The 21,387-nt window shown below is 43.3% G+C and overlaps 2 protein-coding genes and 1 pseudogene across 4 annotated transcripts; 1 reads left to right on the top strand and 2 right to left on the bottom strand.

Moving 5' to 3' along the window:
* Positions 1–2,068: 2,068 nt before the first annotated feature.
* Positions 2,069–8,196, bottom strand: LOC109466927. Its single transcript, XM_019764803.1, is given in 4 exon segments — positions 2,069–4,852; positions 4,855–6,136; positions 7,248–7,453; positions 8,104–8,196. Coding segments are annotated over 3 exon segments (3,633 nt in total). The 5' UTR covers positions 7,404–7,453; positions 8,104–8,196; the 3' UTR covers positions 2,069–2,657.
* Positions 8,197–9,529: 1,333 nt separating this feature from the next.
* Positions 9,530–13,265, top strand: LOC109462906 (annotated as a pseudogene).
* Positions 13,266–13,798: 533 nt separating this feature from the next.
* LOC109466260 (protein spinster homolog 1-like) lies at positions 13,799–21,228 on the bottom strand. Of its 3 annotated transcripts, none has more exons than XM_019763948.1 (11): positions 20,951–21,228; positions 20,309–20,559; positions 19,211–19,413; positions 18,568–18,719; positions 17,916–18,122; positions 17,496–17,621; positions 16,996–17,200; positions 16,704–16,769; positions 16,362–16,460; positions 15,996–16,164; positions 13,799–14,144 (listed from the first exon to the last, which is right to left on the bottom strand). In XM_019763948.1, exons 1-11 carry the CDS (start codon positions 21,076–21,078, stop codon positions 14,032–14,034), a joined length of 1,719 nt encoding a protein of 572 aa, XP_019619507.1. In that variant the 5' UTR covers positions 21,079–21,228; the 3' UTR covers positions 13,799–14,031. The 3 variants fall into 3 exon arrangements, with proteins under 3 accessions (XP_019619507.1, XP_019619525.1, XP_019619517.1); XM_019763966.1 differs by lacking the exon at positions 20,309–20,559 and adding an exon at positions 19,815–19,945; XM_019763958.1 differs by lacking the exon at positions 13,799–14,144 and adding an exon at positions 14,151–14,555.
* Positions 21,229–21,387: the final 159 nt, after the last annotated feature.

Below are 21,387 nucleotides of genomic sequence, written 5' to 3'. Positions count from 1 at the left end.
ATTCACCTATACACATACACATGGAGAACTCATTCACACGTTGGACTAAAGGAGGAATTAATGGTGAACCGATTTCTGCACATATTAACGATAAGGAATACAGCATACAAACGACCTGTACGTTTCTGGCCTAATAGGACGATTTCTCTTCTATACCAACAATCATATACATAACTTTTATAGAAAAAAATTTCTTTCCCACCCGAGTTTATAATAACGCATGTAAGCTCAGGATTCGTAAAGAACACTTTGTAGCCACCATTAGAATCAGTCATTAGAAACACCACACACAAACACACACAATGCTAGTCTGAAAAGGCAACTGTTCGCTCAGGCGGCGTGACTACAACTCACAATGGCAAACCTTGACGGACACGCCGATAAAGGAAATACTCAAACCAAGCATCCGTCCGTACCAAACACAGATGTAAGCCGTAACGCCATCCCTGCTTACCTAAATCCTGCACATTGTACAGTCTGACATCGCCGGAATCAGGCAAAAGTTTGATCATTGTAAAAAAAATGACGATACACACACGGTGGTCCAAGTTTCACAAATTATACAACGTTGGAATTCTGTTCCATAAATATGTCTGAGCGCAGGCTGGGAGAGCGCCACCTGTCTCTTTGTCAAACAATATTGTTGAAGTGTTTTGACTAGCCTGGGTGTTTCTCTTTAAATTTCCATTGGGTATATCGTTTCCACAGAAATGATATCGTAGAGTCGTCTGGCGTAGACGTGCAGGGATTGTCACAAACTCATACAGAACTGCTATAAACAATATGTATTTTATTTCTTATACAACTGCTTGACATATTTCCCATATTGACGACACGCTGTTGACGATATGCTACTTGCTTCGTATAAGTAAGACTGTTATGTATACTGCTGCCCGTATTTGGTTCACAGAACACCATCTGGAGGAAAATTGAAGTTTGAGATTGTCCCTTACTCACCTCTTATTCTCTCCCTTCGCCTCTGTCTTCGGCTGGACATTGTTGCCGGTCACTCCCGTTGTTGCTAATCCACTCCGGACAATGGTCAATTGGCCGTAGAAACCCACTGATGGCGCGAAAAGATATTACAAGACTTGACTGGAAACTGGAGTAGGAGTGTATTGTTGAAGTAAGCTCCGGTTGAAGTAAAGCTGTTTGGGTGATCACGATGTCGACCTTTCGTTCTTTGTAGATTACGTCAGGACACAGGAGGGCAAAAATGCACGGAAGCGTGCCGTGTGCCATTCAGAAAAACAAGTAGCATTTAATGTTAGATCATACCATATGCATATCATTTAACAAAAATATTATTGCAACTGTATTGTGAATTAATGCACTACAGCTACAAGGGCAATGTTTGATTTGGTTCAGAATAAAGAAAAGGAAAGGAAATCATAGGCAATGGCTGATTCTTTTTCTGGTAAATCCACTTACAGAGATTTTTCACTAACTGCGATTTCCTACGCACTTGATGTTGCCCTACACAACACGCTGTGTAAATCATATACACGCACACGCACACGCACATACACATACACATACACATACACATACACATACACATACACATACACATACACATACACATACACATACACATACACATACACATCCTGTTATAAACACACTCGGGTATATAATCTGCCATATAGAATCTTCCCCAAAACGCGTTTTAAACTAGCTACTGAAACGGTCTTACCTTGGCTACTGTTGCCATCTATGTTACTGTACGTTGCACCTAAATAATCGCGTATTACCGGATGGACTAACAGTATCACTTCTTAAGTCTAGGATTTTGTTGTCCTTCAAAATGGATAATTAGATAAGAAAAGAAAAGGTTGGGTAATCCCTGCTATTGTGCTTGTCGGCGCCTTTCCTTGAGAATATTGTATGTCCGGATTACTACTTTTGTTAGAAGTATGATTGGCTGTGCAGGTGGTCTATTTTACGTAAGATCTTAGTATGTCTCCTGTTCTAGGCTAATTCAACACATTCCACTTTGAATTGCTTGCGTATACTAGTATTGTAAATAACTAAAAGCTCATGGTATGAAAAAAATTAACACGGGAAATTTCAACATTCAAGATTTTATTAGTACTGCACACAACACGTTTAGATCGGATAATACGGTTACTATATTCCTGAGAGCAGTTTGTATATATTCAGGCTTCACGTCACACTCAACACCTTTCCGAATGATGCTGAGCCCCAATGGGCTTGTACAATTGTAATGTTACCGAAATGAGTGTCGTGCCTGAACTGGAAATAGAGGGGCCAAACTTGTACAGTTTCTCAACATGTCACGTAGTCGTTATGATGTAAATGTAAATAGTGTTAACCTTAAACCAGCCTCAACTCTAAAAGCTTACAGCTTTGATGGCATATATAATATACAATAAGTATTCAAATTGCGTTAAGTATACAATAAGGATTCAAATTGCGTTATTAACTAATATAACAAGACTCACCTAAACTAGCAATGCACTATACCTAGCCCACGATTAAATAACCACAATGACACACATATAGATATCTATGAACGTCTTACACCTAATGTTCCGCAGAATCCCTAGCCCAGCTAAATGTTTTACCAAACTTGTCACAAATTCTGCTTTCCTTACAGAATATCAGGCACGTATCATTTTCCGTGGTCGTTCGGTTTATGCACCGTCGGGATACTCTCCGACTTTAAAGACGAACTTGGTGGAGGTTGAGCCGAGGTCGTTCTGCGCCGTCAGCGTGTAGGTGTTGGAAGCGGTGATCTCCGGGGTGACTCCCGACTTCTGCGACACGGCGCCGGTTGCCTGGTCCAGCTGCATGAAGCTCGGCAGGTCTGGCCTGATGCTCCACTTCTTGGGGTCGCTGCCGGGGTTCAGCAGGGTCGGCGTGAACTTCTGGTCCATCTGGAAGGTGAAGAGAGTGATGTCGTCCATTCTGAGACCAACAGGCTTGGTGGAGTCCATGGACACCGTCCACGGCTGCTGGGCGGACTCAGACACTTCGGGAGCGCCGCCGGATCCTCCCAGGTAGTACTTCTTGTTCTTCGCCTTGAACATGGAAAAGCTGTAGAACTTGAAGGAGGCGGATGTCAGATGCCCGTCGGTCCGCTGGACGGATCCTTGACACTCGGCGACCCACAGCTGCTGGTTGGCCGAGTTCCCGCCTAGCTGGTCTGCCCCGGACAACTGACCGTTTCCATCAACTGTGAGAAACTTGGACACGATGGCCGTGTTGTCGGCGTTGGGTAAGTTGGCGATGAACTTGGCTCTGCCGTACGAGTCGGTAGTCATGTAGAAGACGGTGTCTGGACCGTTTGTTCCCGGGGAGAGGCTGAGTGTTCCGTCTGTGTTGAACTTTAGGTACTGCTGGGACGATCCGTTCATCTGAAGGCTGATTCCCTCCTTCTCCAGTTGGCCCTTTGGCTGGTAGCTTTGGAAACTGTCTATGTCTGCTCCGTGTGGCATGTACAGGCCGGCGTCGTTGGCCTGGTTCGTGGCGAAGTCCTTGAGGGGGTCTGGTGTTTTCTTCTTGAGCTCGATGATGAGAAGAACCACACCAACTAAAGCTGCCACCACAGCCAAAGCACCTAGGCAGGAGCAGATCGCCGCACATTCGACTCCCGCGACCATAGCTCCCTCGGGGATCAGCCAGGATCCAAATGTCGCACAGATCTGCAGGGTCGACGCCAGGACTCCCATGGAGTTTGCTGCTTTCTCAAGATCCGTCTTCGACTTGCTGAGAGATATAGCGCCAAAGACGAGACCTAAAACAGCTACAGCCCCACCAAAGCGAGTGGCCATGAATTCGTCCAGGTTACTACCTAGCAGAGTCTCCAGTAAAGACATGTCCTCTTCGCCCGCCACAACAGCCTCTTCAGTAGTCGCCTCAACTCCCACTTCCGCTTCTTCTCCTTTCTTCTTTAATATCCACTTACTGAAGCCGTTCGATGCGCGTTCGATGGACTCCTGGCATTCGCCTTCGAATGTGATCTTTGCCACGTTCTTGTACGTCATTGCTTCCGTCCCCCATATCTCGTACAGCGCTGTGCCCCGTTTGACTAGCCCTGCTGCCACATCAGTGAACAAAAGGACGCCATCGTTGACGACCTGTGCTCGCTTTGCTCCATCCAGGGCCTTCCAATTCTTGACACCGACGTAGAACATCATGATGGCTCCACAAACTGCAGCACTTGCAACCAGTTTACCCAACAGGTACAAGGTACCTTTTGCGTACACGTTATCGACATAGGTCATGAGCTTTACGAAGTTGTAGTCTCCTGTGAATTGTGAAGCCATCTTTTGCAGCTCTGACAGGAGGTCTTCCAGGTTTTTCTGGTTCAGTTTCTCTTGGATTTCCTTCGCAGCCTCTTGCATCTGTGGATCTGGGCTGTTGATGTACTGCTCCTCAAAGCCTTTCAGGATGTCCTCTACTGCGTACTGGTAGTTGGTCATGTCGCCGCTGAAGTCGATGAGCTGAGGGAGGATGTTCGTCAGCTGGAAGATCTGGATGATCCTGATGTACTGTTCCTGAAACGTGGCGCTTTCGTCCAGGATCCCGAGAATGGCGCAGTTTTGCTGGATCTGCCTGGAGAACGCGGACCCGTCCGGAGAGGCGGCTCCTCCAACAGAGAGCATCTGGAGCATCGAGAGGGCAGATGGCTGGGTGATGTCACGGAACAGCCAATAGGCCCAGTACTTCCCTTCTTTTCCTAATGTTGTCAGGCTTTCTATGATAGACAGCATAGAGGCTTGGTTAGTGGGGTCTTCAACGGTGGATTCGACCTCTTCTATCCAAGAGTTTTTGTCCTGTTCGATGTAAGATGCGTACTCGGCGTTATTCTGCATCTGGTCAACCAAAAGTCTCCCATCCTCGGCATGTCCCGCAGCCAGTGGGTCTTGTACAGCTCCGGAGACTGGGCATTGAAAACACTTGACGTTGATGTCTCTGTTTTCAGCCACTTTTGCGCTCGAATCGTGTTGAGTTTTGCAGCGTAGGAGTCATTCGTCCATACGGTAGGAAGTGCCTGAGCAAGATAGGCAACACTCAGGGTCTTGTACCAGTCCTTTGCATTCCCGTCGTCCCCATTTTCCCGCTGCTCGTCGGAGGGATTACCATCTGTGTCGGCTATTTGCTTGATTGTTGGGTCCAGGTCAGGGGCATTGTTCATCCCCATGTACTTCTTCCGGAGGTCTGCATCCATGTAGTACTGTAGGATTGTGTAGAAATCATTCATAGACTTCTGCTGGATAGCGTCATACCACCTGCCGTCGTCATCCTTCTTGAATTGGGACATGTTTAGAAGTTCCTGGCCATTAAGAGGTGGTGGCGCGCTAAGAGCGAGTGCCTCAGCTTCCTGGACATACGCCTTGACAGCGTACACCTCTCCCGTGGCTGCATCTAGCGCTTTGGTCAGCATGGCGCCGGTAAACTGGGACGCTTCAGCGTTGAAGGTGAACTGAAGCAGGTACGGGAAGACGTGTTTGTTGTCATCTCGGGGGTCGTCAGGAACAGGCACCGTGTCGTTCTCGTGTTGAAACACCGCCTTGAACTCAGGGGTGAGGACGAACGAGAAGTCTCCTTCCGCGGGGTTGTACGTCACGTTGGTCTGCAGATCCTCGAAGTTGATGTCGACTTTGTAGGTCTTCTGTCCGATGAAGAACTGTTCCTCTAAGCCGTAGGAAAAGCTTAGGACATCATCATCCCACGAAGCGTTTTTCCACTCGCTGCTTGACTCATCCCAGATTAACTTGAGCGCCGACCCTTCTTGTTTAACGTAAGCCCCAGCGTTGCTTGAGAGAGTACACCTGTAGGTGACTGGGCTCAGGGTTGCCATCACGGAGTAGGATGTCTGCCCGAGGCTTATGGTCCCGTACCCTCGCGCGCTCTCTTCGTGTGGGAAGGCGATGTGGCCGGCATGATCTCCTTCGCTCCACATCAGCTTGTTGGTGGATTTGTCCCAGCTCCATGTGTTGATGGTTTTCTGGCCTACCTGCAGCTGCTGCATCCCGTCCGCGGTTTTCTTCAGGGCGACGGTGTCCGGTGCGGAAGGCGGATTCTTGTCAGCGCTGTGGCTGGACAGAACTTTTATATTGTAGACTTTGTGTCTTTTGTTCAGCAAGTTGACCATGTTGTCCACAGTCTGTAAAGAAGGGAATGGAAAGGTCATAAAAAAAGGGCACTTTCAATTACATATCAACAAATCATTGCATTCATCAACATATCATTGAATTCAAACTACTGTTACTCCGTTCGGAGGTTTATATCCTCTAGCCTGTTCTGGGGACATTACTGTAGGGCCTCCTTGCGGCGGGACGTCGACAGCTCAGTCACATTTATCTGTGCACACTTTGCTTTAAGATGTGTTTGTATCATGTGTCTGTAATACTCTGTATACTATGGGCCGTTCAGCCTGAAATATACAATAAACATCATGTGGTATTTGCAGATTTGAAATATGCTATTATTTCGGGTAGCCGTCACGTATTTAAAACACAAGTCTTCAGCTTTCTTTTGCAGTCAGACAATAGAACAAGTAGAACAGGCAAAAACTGCTTAGCGCGTGGATGGACTAACAGTTAACCTGGGATTGACAACTTAACTCGACAAAGTTAAGTCGAAAAATGTCAGGTGTGTACGCTGGCATCTCTCAAGAAATCTAGAGATTTCCTCAAAGGCGCAACTTTAAACATAGTGGTACAGTCACTGATGCTGGGTCACATGTACTACTGTACGTGATTACTTTCTGCGTGATCTAAATTGAAGAAATTACAAACGATGAAAAGTACAATTTTAACACGGAAAATACGCAAGAAAGGTTAAACTGACTATCGGTGAAAGATATGTAGGAAATATAATATAAATCACAATATCTTGTAATGTGTACAAAAACTACTTTACTTCTTAGCCAATATTATCTATGCATACATACAATTTAGCGGGAGGAGGTAAGATATATGGATAGCAGTTTTAGAGGCAAAAAAAGATCTGTCAACTTCTGAGGGTTACAGAAAATAGTCTAGTGAGGTGCATGAACGTTGGATTCAGGCGGCAAATGGAGACAGGCGGCCAACATAAAGTCCTCGTGCCCCACCGAATCTGCTTAGAGATTAACTAGAGCATTCATAATGTGACTATTGCCATTTTGAACTGGCTATTGCCATGGCAACCGATAAACATCGATGCCAGACTTTCTAATCTTTATGACTTTTCTGAGCTTTTTGAGTCACTATTTCTGAATAAAGTGTACATACTGTAGGCTTGGCCTTCTCATTCTTGCCCGGCTTCTTCTTGGCCTTGGTTTTTCCGTCCTGTACCTTTGCTGGCCGTGTCGGTGTCGGTCTCAGTGCCGGTTCATCACCTCCGTCAAGGTAGATAGGACTGCTCTTCGCACCCGCCGAGTTTCCCATGTTGATACCTGACCCTCTTCAGTGTCTTGAATATCCTCGCAATTACAATTCTGGAATAAGAAAGGGTTACAATCAGTTTAAAGTAGGTTTTACTGTGTATACAGTGTATGAGGCTGCTAAGCAACCCATTTTTTGTCCAACGTGAATTGTGAAAGCTTCTGTTAAAATAACTGCTAGTATACATAATTCCAATATCGCCAACAATAGTTTCGTTACGTCGTCACCAAAGCAATAGTAAACTGAAGCAAAGGCCGATTTTATTTTTTTCACGATAGCAGCATTAGTTAGGCGTAAGTAACGCTTACCCTGTCAAATGTATGATTTACAAATTTGTACATGTAGTTCCTTCATGTGTTCATCATCTATGGTAGGCCGTTAAACAACGAAATTTCGTCACTAAATTTCCGAAGTAAAGAAGGTTATGTATGATTTACAAATTTGTAGTTCCTTCATGTGTCCGTTATCTATGGTAGGGCGTTAAACAACTAAAGTTCCAAGGTAAAGAAGGTTACGTATTACTAAGAGAAATAGGAATTCATGCTTGATAGGTTCTACAACCGGTTTTTAAAATACATTTTTGGTCAACAAACTCTGAGAGTCAGACTTCCGGATAAGGAAACATGCGTTATATCTAGTACTGATAACACTTTGTTTAAGACATAAAGATCGAATAAAGTATACAAATAGGTGCATATCTTACCTCGCACTTTCTGAGTCGAAACGTCGCGCTGCACTCGCTAAGATTGCGCCGTCCAAGTGAGACACCCTGGACTGGTTCCGATGCCTTTTAACCGTCTTCTCAATAATTTTCAGATGATGAACTGGCAATTTTCATCGTCAAACTGGTGATAAACATTCTCACGGGAGGTAAGACAAAATGCCTTGGGAAAACGGTAACAATAGCCACAGACTTGTCTGCTCTCTCGATACGCCCTGTTCAAGTAATTACACTGACTAGAGTCTGTGGGAAAAGAAGAGTCAACCATAATTTTGCACGTTTTAAGTTATATTCTATGCGATTCCACTGGTATAAACAAAGTGATGCATATATGCATGTATGCTTTGTGTATTTACTTTTTTTTCTATCGTTCTACCACCTATAAGCCTTGGTAAGAGAAGACAAACTGTGTACTAAAAGGAAAGTGGATGCATATGTGTCACCATAGTGAACAACAAATAAAGATTATCTGCTATCCTTGGGGTCCGGGTAATTTTGTACCTTAGGTCAAACCCTACTCAATACATCTCCTTATGAAAAGAAAAGAAATTACTGAAGCAATTAACTGATTGGATATTATTACGCAATCAATCAATCTCCAGTAATTTGCAAGCTCAGGTGTTGAAATAGACAACTCTTTCACGAACTAAACGCAGTTTCGTTCAAACTGATGTGTCTTTGGTGAAAGATTTTCTATCTAGAAACAATTTTGTTCTGAATTCTATTTGTCGTGGATATCTTTAGAATTATCATCCATTTCCTGTATGGACTGATTCCGACTGAAGGAAGAAGTTTTTACTTCTATATGTGGAAGAATCTCGTGATGATTACGTCATTGTAGGTCTTGCAAGTGTCAAATTAAAGCCACACCCAACCTTTTTTTTTATAATTCTGACGCGCATGACAAACATATTTAGATCTAGTTGTCTCCGACTATCAAGAGATTTGGGCTCGTCTTTCGTGCCAAGGTAAGCTGAAACATTTTTTTATTCAAACGGGCGTTGTTGTACATAGTAAACAGCTATATATGAAGCTGGCAATCTTTCTTCTCACCAATTTTGAAGTTACTCAATGGCCTAAATCAACAAAATATTTCAACTACATTTAAGCCACACTGAGTTTACTTTGTGGAATTTACGGATCGATTGTCACCGGTTAACAAACCATGTTTGGTCGGTAGCGACTGTGGGAGCGGACGTAAACTAACAAGGATGGTACCCAGGCTAATGTTCAACTTCTAAAACCATCAACATCTTCTCATTGGGATGCCACACATGAAGATCTAGACTAGACAAGTCAGTCCCGCATTTAATGTTAATGACAGAAATAATGACATGTACTGTGACAATGTGCACTCATACTTATAAGCTGCGTTTCGTTGCTAACCTCTGTTAAACTTTAATTGCAGATGGCCACCATACAGGACCCCGTCGTGGAGAAGGTATGTGTGCTCGAGCGCTCTGTAACGGAAATGAACTGGTAGTTAGCATGTGCTGTTCTCCCTTCTGCCTCCATGGTTAACCTCCTTCGCAGACTTGTTTGGAGGCGGCGTTATTTTTTTTCGGTGAGCGACGCAAGTTATTCCGCGGAAAAATCGTCCCTCCGCGGAAGAACTGGCGTCGCTCACCAAAAAAAAATGATAATAATAATAACGCCACCCAACAAGTCTGCGAAGTCGCGATAGCAATGTATAGTTGGTATGTGGGTGGGTCAATAAAACGACAGAACAAAGAACAAGTTCGATTATGGACCCAGTGGCTTTTACGGTACTGCAGCGGATCCTCCGTTTCTCATTCGCCGTGTTTGAACCGGTCATGGAGTTTAAACGGCAGGTAGCTTTAAGGCTTGGGAAGAAGTCATCGGATGTTGTTTTGGTTTCTAATTACATGTAGTTTTGACGATCTCTGTGCTGCTGGGTTGCACGTCCAACGAAAAAAAAGTTTTTTAGATGATAAGTTAAACTGAGTGGATCATTGACGATAGAGCGTGGTTGTGGACTCGTTGACTTTTGGTTAACGCTATCAACATCCCCTTTTCTATCCATCCAGTTGTTCGGCCTGCTGCCAACACCGGGCGGGAATAACTCGGGTAAACCGGCCCGCGCAGCCCTCGTCAGCAAACTCAAAGGGTCTACACCGGGCCGCCACACAAAGGCGTTCGGAAAAAAGGGAGACACCTTCCGAAAAATCTTCTTTCCGAACTACAAGGCGGCCCCATACGAGGAAGACACCTCGCTCACTAAACTAGACAAGAACTGGTGGGCTGATTTTTCCGTCGCAGTCTTGTGTCAGGGCATGTACAACCTGACAAAGGATCTGAGAAAGCAACTGAAAAAGGACGACATCAACAACGCCGTGAAGAGTAAAAACTCCGAGCTGAAAACGCACTGCATGGCCTTCTACGCTAAAGTCTTCCGTGATACTTTCGCTAAAGCGCAGTACAATTCGATAAAAACCAAGTCCTCGGCGAAAGCTCAGTACAAAGCGGCACTGACGTCTGATGCATGGATCATGGCAAAGAGAACGGAGGCTTTAGAAGGTATGTGGACAGACGCGGCGTGGGAGTTGTACCATCACTGGGTCAAACTGCACCTGCTAGGTGCCAGCAATGCAGAGATAGACGGCGTCATCAAACAGCTGAGCAGCAAGGAGCTGATGATCCCCCCTGAGGTAGGAGCGGGAAAATGGACCGGCTACACCGCCTGGATGAACCCAGCGACGATCACATGGAAGGATATTCAAGGCGACGCAGCAAAGGGGATCCTGAAGTCAGAAAGCATGCCGTCATACAGTCCGGACGGTGGATCGTCGAGCATGAAGGAAGAAAACTCTTTCGAGTTCACCGCAAAAGGGCAACCAGGCCACGGGTACCGTCACACTGGCGACGGCGGTGGAGGGAGCTGTTTCACGGGAGACACGAAGGTACTGATGGCGAACGGTACCCTACTGCCCATCCGGTCTGTAGAGGTAGGTGACGAGGTCTCACTCTCCAGGGACCCCGCCGTGTTGCCGTCATATCAACGCCCACAAGAAAGCAGCGCCATCTGTTCTCCATAAATGGTCACTCCTTCAGGTTTACTGAAACCCATCCGTTCGTGACACCATCAGGACTTGGCGGTGGGATGGATGTCCATGGCGCGGCGTTTGCTGCCGTTTCCACGAGAAAACTGGCCAACCTCGTACCGACTCTCTCTCGTCTAGGAATCGTCAAAATGGAGCCAGGACTGACCGTCATGTCTCTACAAAACGAGCAGCCTCATCCGACTCCTGTGCACCTTATCGAAGAACATCCCCTCAAGAAACCCGAAAGTGAAGAAGACCTTCTGTACGACCTGATATTAGAGCCCACAGAAGCAGGGTTTCCACATTACGTTGTTGGGGACGACAGCATCCTGGTACTAGTTGCCTCTGAGGTACCGCGGATCGAGCTCGCTCCCTTTGCAGCTATCACCATACTCAAAGCACTGCAGGAAGCCGCAGACCACATTGAGGCGCATCCTCTACCTGTCAACCGCGGCGAACCCCCGTCTAGAGTCCCGCATGTCTTCCACGTCCTGTCGCCAACCAAAGCCATGGTATCCAATATGGATGCTATGGCTGTGAACTCGAAAACATGTGCAAGACAAGCTGAATCTTGCGATGTTTCGGACATGTTGTCAGTCTTTGTTAAAGAGGATACCGCGTCAGAACAGACGTCATATCGCCGCGAACTCGGAGACGCGTATGAACAGATAGCTGCTCTTCATGGTGAAGAGATAGACGCCATTGTGGATCTCGGTTTCCGGTCAATAGGCCAAGAAGAAGACGACGCCAGTCAATGGATGTTATCTGTTTCCCTGCTGGACGTCATCTTTCACGTACCTGCCGAAACACAGTCCTGGCCAACGGCCTTGCTGTGAATACATGTATTGAAGCAAGAACCAGAGAGAAGACTGACAAAGTTTGGTGCGAAGAATCCAGCGAAAAGATCAGCTCCAACTTTGCCAGGCACTTCCGACAGGTCTTCTACTTTCCAGATGTGGACATAGACGACGGGTGTGTCACAGACATACACTTCCAAGTCCACGACGCTGATGACAGTCACCCCCTACCTTATTCTGCCAGTGTAGTCGTTCCCTGGAAGCTTGAACACAACTACCGCATGTTTGAAGCTATCCTGCACGACGAAGACGATCAGGAGATCGGATTGTTACGTTTTGACGTGAGACTTCTCAGCAGTAACGCGATGCAAGAAGAGCAAAGGCGCTCCGAGACGTGGGAAGATGCCGACAAACAAGCTTATGCCTTGGCACTCGGCAAGTGTTACGGTGAACATATGAAAGTACAACTCCCAAATGTCCTCAGCCATGGACTTGTGGCCGTAACCAAAAGGCCTTGGTTCAAACGCTCGTGTTTCAGTATGTAAGAAACCAATAGTATTAGCTATGGGTATCACATCCTTTTGTAGCTGTTAGGTTGTTTTGCGTGCCCAAAGTAGTGAATCTATACACGTACCTACAATCTGCAATCGTGACTTTGCCCTGTTCTGAACACGAGACTCAAACATTGGGATATCTGTTTCAGCACCAAGGAAAGCCACCAAGGATTCCGGAACTTGAGTCAACACCCAGCCTTACACAAAACGGTAGCGAGTCATAAGGGTTCAATATGTCTTAGACAAAATTTAGAAATACATGTACATGTATTGATCTTCAAAGTGACATTTTAGTTACTAGTAACAAGTTGCGGTCGTGTTGGCCAGGTGGTCGCACTGGGCAGGTCGCATTCGCGATTGCGACCTGGAGGTCGGGTTGAAGAGGTGGTCGCCTGGATAGGTTTGACTGTACATGTATCAATGAGAAATAGCACAACAGTCGTTGGTCATTCTGAGCCATTTTTATTGTGACCAGAAAGTTGACAGCTAGCCAGAATAGTATCATCATGTACATATTGCACTAAGTATTGTACAAATTCGTGAGTGCAGATGGTGCCTTTTCAATTGTAGAAAATATTTCTTGTCTATTTCTACACTTTTATACACTGTTAACAATACAGTGGATTATAGTGAATAAGTACATGCTCCCTTGGCAGCAAATACATGCTTGTTGTACTTGTTCTACTTGCTAACAGAACTAAATGTAACATTTCAATATTGTATGTATGTATTTTTGGGTGGAAACTGTTGAGCAAATTCTGCCAATTTTTAGTTAGTGCCTTTTTCACACAAGGGATACTTAACTGGCTGGGTGAACTGTTTATTTTTTTCATCTTATCTGATTCATTAGCAACAACATTTTGCTGTTCAGAACTCTTTAATGACTCAATAAGGTAGGTCGTATATCACTTTTCTCCATTTAGTAAATCTATTTACAATCAACCACCGAATATGTCTTGAAGGCATCTCCAAAACTTCATTTGGGTCATGATTTATAATTTCAAATGTATGTAATATAACGTTTTTGTACAACTTATACTGAGTCTTGTGTACAATAGAAAATTCTGATTTCTAGGAAAATAGCATTTACTGTCACTATTCTTTGTACAACAAAGCTATTTTCTTTATTACACAATGGTACAATACATATACATTGTGCTATGGAAATTCTAGTACATGTAGTTAGTTACATCTCTCTTTTTCATGATGTACCAGTAACCAGATATATAAATCCACTCTGTTAAGAAATACCAGATCAATAAACTGCACTGTCAGCTTTGTTTATTAACTGAATGTCTGTTTATGCCACAAAGACAATGGAGAAAATAATGAAGAAAGAAATGCCTAAAGCTTGTTTATCCTTATATAAGAATCAAAAGGAACTGCTCAAGGATATATGGCAAAAGAAGTTATAAGAAAATGAGGACTAGGTAGTATCCACACAATACAAAATTATTTACATCATGCAATGTAAAATATACAATTTTTATATTACATTCAAGTCCTAGTGTTTTCATCCATTAAAGTCTCTGTCTGATGGAGATAACTATCAAGAGGATCAACTGGCAAAATTAAGTTGTTACTCAAGTCACTATGCTCTGACTCCTCTCCTGTGATTGGTCAGTCACATGTCACATGGTGATTGATTGACAGTTTGTGTGATTTAGTACAGTCATTGATTCAAAGTCAACAAATTTGGATTATAGGTATAATTAATTGATGGTCGACAAATTAATGAAGATGATTGGTTGATTAGATGATTGGATGATCAGCAGCAGAAGCCCATTGGTTGATTTCGTAGCAGCAATTGCCCGCATGCCATCATTGGTGTTTCAATTCCAGGCAGAAGCAGGACCATAAGCGGAGAAAAATATATACATTCCTTTTAGTAGTGTTTACCAAATAGACAATAAACAACATCAACAAAACAAGCTATCAAATCACAACATCAATGGGTCTTCCTGGATCATTTACTGGTGGGAAGAGGCTGTTGTCATCCTCATTCTGTACTGTTTGCTCTCCTATATGAAAAAGAAAAAAAATCCACTTATGAAGCTAACTTGGATCAGACAGGCAACATACATTTCAAGCAATCCATCTGTAAGGGCTGTTCTTTTGTAGTGATAATCCACAACTAAAATGATTTCCTACACGGAAGTATGAAACATTTTGAGACAGGTTTTGGGTGAGGAAGTGATGGCAGCTGCAGTCCTTTAGTATGATCCCTGTTGAGAACTGAAAACCAGACCATACTTAGGGGAAGAAATAGGAGCTAGACATAGGCATTATAATTATGTGTGACTTAATGATGGCATTCAAAGATGTCAAGCAATGTTACATCTGGGCATCCATAGACACAGTTGAAGGCATCCACTGCAAAAAAGGGACATTGAAAGACAACCAAACACCAGCCTTATGGAAGCACTGCATCATAAAACCCAAGTATGCCCAAAAATACCCAGTGCATTTATCTAAAAATCATACAGTGAAATCAACTGAATGTATTTAGTATCTTCACTTCATTAAGGACTAGCTTAGTTAGTAAAATTGCATGCAGTCAGGCTTTCTGATTTGTGCAAAATGGCAAAGTTGTTGTGCCTGAAGGAGAAAGAAAAGAGGGTTTTGAAAAAGATTTAAAGGCAATCAGAGATGGGAGACTTCACCACGTTACATGTAATGCTCAATGCAGCACTAATCCAGTCACACAGTATATACATGTGTATAGGAAGTAACAGAAACTCACAGACACAAATACAAACCAAAAACAATACTTCATTCTCTTGGAGTAAAGTAAAAATCTGTAAAAGAAATTTTGAACACAAGGCTTTTCCTATAATAAAAAGGAACACAGCTTGCACAACAACACAAGTGTACAAATGCGCACCAGAGGAAAAAGAAGAATGAGTGAGTGGTTGGAGAGTCTGGGAGCTGGTGTGGTGGATCTCACCTGGCAGGAGATTATGGAGAGAAACAGACGTGAAGTTAGGATCATCCTCATCTTCAGGTCTGACCACAGGGTCATTTTCACCTGCCAGGTGGGAGAAGCCATCACCTACAGAACATCTTATTGTCAGTTACTGGTTATTTTCATTAATACATAGACCATTTACTCTAATTAAAGGTTTTTAAAACTCAACACCTCCCACCCAATCCATTCTTTTCCAGAGTTTCAAGATTGATGCCACTGTATAAGCTATTCTGAGCCCCACCTCCATTCACCATACGCACACATGCACACACACACACAGACATGGAATTACATAGTCATACATGTACATGTACACAGTCACCATCACCTTGTCTCACACACATTCTCACAAAGACACACAGCACACACACAGAAAACACATGCCACATACATCTAATACAAATCATTTCTTCCAAATAATCACACTAATAACTCAGCACTTATTTCTGTTCCCTACAAATATTGTGTATCAAACGTGAGAACAGAGACCTACCCCTGGTTATCCTGTCTGCTCTGGCCCTGTCACCCACGATGAAGAAAGCACACCCCAGGAAAAACGCCCCTCCGATCACGCACACAAACGTGTTGATGAACAGGGCATTCTTCAGGCTCTGGTACTTGATGATGTAGTTGTCATGCCCACTGGCTAATGCATCCGATACCTACCAGAAAAAAAAGTCTGTATCTAACTTTGGCTTTTTTTCAAAATGTAAGTACCATAAGTATACAAATCATTTGTTGAATAGATGCCATAAAGAACCTACTAATTCTACATTGTACAGTTTACATAAGACAACATCAACTACATGTATGTTAACACTTAGGAATATGTTTAGAATTTTTGTAAGAGCACACTTACAATTCCGATGAGGTAGGGACTGCCAGCGTCCCCTAATAGGTGACAGATCACTATCTGTACTGCTTCTGCTGTCGACCTTCTTGTTGGAATGACTACATACTAGAACAAAAAAAATTAAACATCATGGTCATGATTATGTATACTTACTTAACCAAATTATATAGTTTCTTTGTGTCATTTTATCAAATGTTACCTATTGTGACAACTAAAAACAAGGGATATTTAGTTTAGTACGTGTAAAGCAGTTACTAAAAACATTCATGGTTCAAGGTGTATCACATTGACTAATGCTACTGGTGATTATTATTATAATATTAAAGCTATGCCAAATAAACAACTTACCAGGACAATATCTGCTACCAGTGTCCAATTAAGACACAAGAAGATCTCACCCAATAACACTAAGACCTGAGTAGAAAAAAAGCAGAAATAATCTCAAACTAAGCCTTGTATATCAGTCTGAAATGTCCAATTACATGTATCTTAAAAATCTAAGAAAAAGATTGTACACATGTATTATCAACATCTTCCAGTGTCACATACAATATGATCTGACTTAAGGTCAACAGTATCTAGTACTATTAGATAAAACTATGAATTACAGTTGAACTTCTTTCATACGTAGGTTACTCACATATGTTACAATGATGTTGGTCCTTGATAGCAGCAGTGCGAAGTACAGGAATGGCGTACATCCCAGCATGCCGATGGCACATACGAGCGGATCGGCCGTGGGGTCGCTCTTCTTCCACCGCTTGCCCCACTCCGCCCCGGCCACCGTGCCGATCACGCCAGCAGCACAGGTGATCCCTCCGAATATGAGGGCTATGTCGGCTTGCCTGTTTACACAAAAGACTTTAGTTCTCTCATGGTCTACAGAAGAACTTCATATACACCATTTTCTTGCTAGTATTACTACTATATGGATAAAGAAGTAATTCTTCTGACTTGAGGAGTCACACTTAGGACTCAGAGTAGTGACCAAGTCATAAACACACACCAAACACTGTCTCCATTTGACTTGGAAGAACCAATTCAAGATAAGGTTTTGAAGTTCAGCTATTTTTTGTACATTGTACCAGTCCATCGTACAGGCACCAGGCGTGTTGTAAAGACTATACATTTATGACTTACATCTTGTCAGTTGGCTTGTGTCCATCTGTCATGGCATAAGCGATGAAGGAGGGGGCCCACAGCGCGAGAGCTCCGGTCACAAATGACACACACGTGAAACCAGCTGTGTCCAACATAAAACTGCCACTGGAAACGGGGAAAAACAAAATCAATGCATAATGTTAAATATGATATTTAAGTGTACTACAAACCACACGATACAACAGCAAAAATGTACTTCTTTTATCACAGTCACATAAATCATCTGTACATATATCTGTCTCTGTATCTACATAGGTGGTATAACTGCCCCTCGGGGGCTAATTACACACAGTATGAGATACATGTACACAGTATTGATGTAAATATTATATTCAGATTTGTTGATCATTATAGATATAATTGAAAGGCAAGTAAGTTTTATATGACAAGTTGACTGACTTCCTGCAGAGTTGTTTGAGGTCGGTGAGAAAGCTGGTGTTGGTGAGCCGAGTGTTTCCTCCATCCGCCTCACCCCGCGGCGGGTTGGGTACGAACAGCAGAATCAGGACCACGGCCACCACGCCCAGCACGGGCGTCACACGCAGCGCCCACTGCCACGCACCCAGCAGCTTTGCTACGTTCGTCCCCACGATGAAACCTAGTCCGCTACAACAGGGAAAAAATGTCAGCGTTTTCATCATGTCAAACACTCTTGGTACAGTTGTATGATACTGTGTAATGCTGGAAACATTTAAGATTAGTAAGAATGGATAACAAACTTTTGCAGTCTATGTTGAAAATTGTTACTGTCCTTCATCCTTTCCACACCATATGGTATACTGGGCAGCACCCATCTCCCTCCATTTCATTAGTCCTTGGACCACACAGTTGTTCAAGTACAGATAGTGCTACTACAGCAAGGGCCTAGTCCACTGGTAGCAGCTTGTATTCGGCTATGGGCTATCATACTCTTTCTTATATGTGCTAATCAAGGAAGCAGTATCTACCTTTTTTTAAGTCTTTGGTATGACTTAGTCAGGTGTCAGAAAAGTAAGTACTGTATCCACTAGACTACTGCTGCAGTAAACATGGGCACATGTTTAACCCTTACCTGCCTACAGGTGTAGCGAAGTAGAAGAAGGTTAACATGGTGGTGCGTCTGTCCTTGGTGAACATGTCAGCGATGATGGTAGGAGCAATGGTGGAGTAACTGGCTTCCCCGATCCCCACCATGGCTCTCATCATCAGGAACAGCCAGAAATGCTAGGGAAAGGCAGCATGAACACCAATCATTAACATATGATTGTACCTATTCATCAGCATCTCAATATAAAAACATTCTGGTGTTTTAGATGAAAAAAAAACAGGTTGGTGGTATGGGTTGTTTTGCAGGATCCAATGTTGTGCCCTTGGGAAAGGTACTTTACACCAATTTCTTCCCTCACCTGAAAATGAGTACCTAGCATAAAGCATGAGGTCCAGTGGGGAAAGCCACACCTCAAGTTAAATACTGTAATTCACTCTATGTTCACGGTAGAAAAATTTCATGGTCAGAGAAATTTGAGGTGTTCACAGAACTATAAGTTGAGGAAAAGGAAAGTCAGTAATTGATTTCAGTTAGCCGTAATGATAAGTTTGAGATACTGAAGTGACCGTAAAAACTGTGAACATAGAAGTACCATCAAAAAATCAGGAACTAAAGTAATACTAGTACTTACATGTAAGAGAAGGGTTTGATAAAAAAACTCTCTAACCTCCTTGGGTATGAAGGAGCCTGCCAAGGTCATCCCTGACCAGAAGAGTATCCCAGCAGCCATCAGGAACTTCCTGTTGTACCTGTCGCCTAGGTAACCAAACAGGGGTGCCAGCACCATGTAACTCAGGATGAAGGAAGTTTGCAGCAACCCGGCATCACTGTTACTGATGGAGTAGAAGGACTGGATGTCTATTAACACTCCTGTAAAAATAACATACGTAGCAGTTTTGAGATAAAAAATACTGTTTCAATACTAATAACTTCTATTAGTTCTCATACCAAAATTTCAAAAGCTGTAAAAGCGACAAGGATCAGGATATTGCCAGAGAACAATATCACTCATGTTTTTGTTAGTAAAGATGGTTAAGCATGAATATGACAGAACATGGCCTCTATAAAGCAGAAAGGAGGAAAAGAGACTGGCATTGTTAGGTTACATCTGCTCTGAATAATGTTAGCTTATGCAGTATTTGGGGAGTTTTGTTTGGAAGCACCAAAACGTGAGTTTCACTCTAAATTGACACAGAGAACCTTGTAGCACCTTAACACCATTGCTGTTGCCTCTGAAACCTTTTTCTCCCATGAAATGTTTGTCCACTCACCAGCTATCGTGAACCTGTCCATGTAGTTTAGCAGGTTAATATACACCATGACAGCTACTGCAATGTAAGCCCGGGTCGTGCCAATGTTCCCCCCCTCCGGAGCAGCAACACTGGTGGACACATCCACATCACTAGCAGAGGGAGGGAAGAAAGATGTGAGAAAAGGAAAAAAAGGAAAATCTTATATAAGGTTGGAACTGTATGTCTTATGAGACTGTTGCAACTATTATTTTACAGTGCTGTATCACAATTCACAACATTAACATGTCCATAAATGACGTCCAGTTCTTTCTTAGTCTCAATAATTCCAAAAGTTTCTAAAAAAATGGGAAGAGCTATATGCCTTTTAGTGTAAGGCAGCTCTCAAATTTCAGGCCCCAAAATCCTTGTCCGTAACAGGATTCATGAAACAGCTCAGTTGGACAACGTCTGCATCAGTCTCAGAACACACAACAGTCTCGTATACCTACAGCTCATATCATACTATAGCCCACCTGCAAGTGTAAACCGGTCCATATAGTTCAACAGGTTTACAAACACCAGCACAGCAACAGTTCCATACACCACACAGCCTTTTGCTCCACCTCCTGGAAGTTGTGTTCTGCTTTCTGATTGGTCTGTCTCAGTTTCTGAATCACTCACTATGATTGGCTGCCTGAAATGGCTCTTCTCATAGGCTGGTCCAGGTGAGACAGGTGCTGCTCTATGCATTGTCACCTCTGATTGGTCCAAATCATCTGAATCACTGGCAATGATTGGATGATTGATATATTTCAATTACAATTTACAGTATTGTAGTCCATCTAGATATAATGCCAAATCATCATGTTTACATCACCCGAAGTCCTCATAGACATAATCTTCAGTACGTACAAATACATATCAAAATGTTATATTTCTACATACTATAGTGTCGCTATAAGTGAACAATATGGCATTAATCACGTATGAAAACGTAAGACAAACAGAATTATAATTTTTGATACCCAGTCACGAGGTTATGACGAAGGTATGGGGGGGGGGAAGTTTTTTTAAACCTTTTTCCCTGCCCACCACAAAACAGTCATTATGTAATCATTTCATACCTAGCACCACTCAAAACCATATACGATGTGTACAAGTCTAAGAGCACCAACCTAGCGACGTTTGTGATTCGGGTTGGGTCTCGTGATCTTGTTTTGAAGGACTTGGACGCTTCGGGAAGATCTCCATTTTCTTCCGGAGGCAAAAATGGCTCTAACAAATCGTCCGTCGACTCCGCCATGGCTCTCTAGTCGTTGTGAGTTGGCAGAAAATGGTATGGCTTCTCTCGCTCATCAAATAAAGCACTGGCTAGCGAGGCAGAGGAAGGAAATCAAAAGATTGGGTGACAGTTTCTGCTATCTGTTTCGCACGGCGGCCATTTTCCCTTGTCCTAGAATGACCTCTGACCTACTTTAAATTTTAATCATTATTTGGTCAAAATTTTACATCTACTTGGTTTGGTTTGTAAGTATATGTCTTTTACAATGTGTTGTGTACGAAATTTTGAAAGGTCACGGTGTTTGTAAAATATCTGAGTGCTGCTGTAATG

This window comes from Branchiostoma belcheri, unplaced genomic scaffold (genome assembly GCF_001625305.1).
Source record: "Branchiostoma belcheri isolate BF01 breed outbred unplaced genomic scaffold, Haploidv18h27 scaffold1, whole genome shotgun sequence".
Classification (NCBI taxonomy): domain Eukaryota; kingdom Metazoa; phylum Chordata; class Leptocardii; order Amphioxiformes; family Branchiostomatidae; genus Branchiostoma; species Branchiostoma belcheri.
The sequence above is the reverse complement of the archived record's forward strand: the minus strand, read 5'-3'. Positions and strand labels throughout refer to the sequence as shown.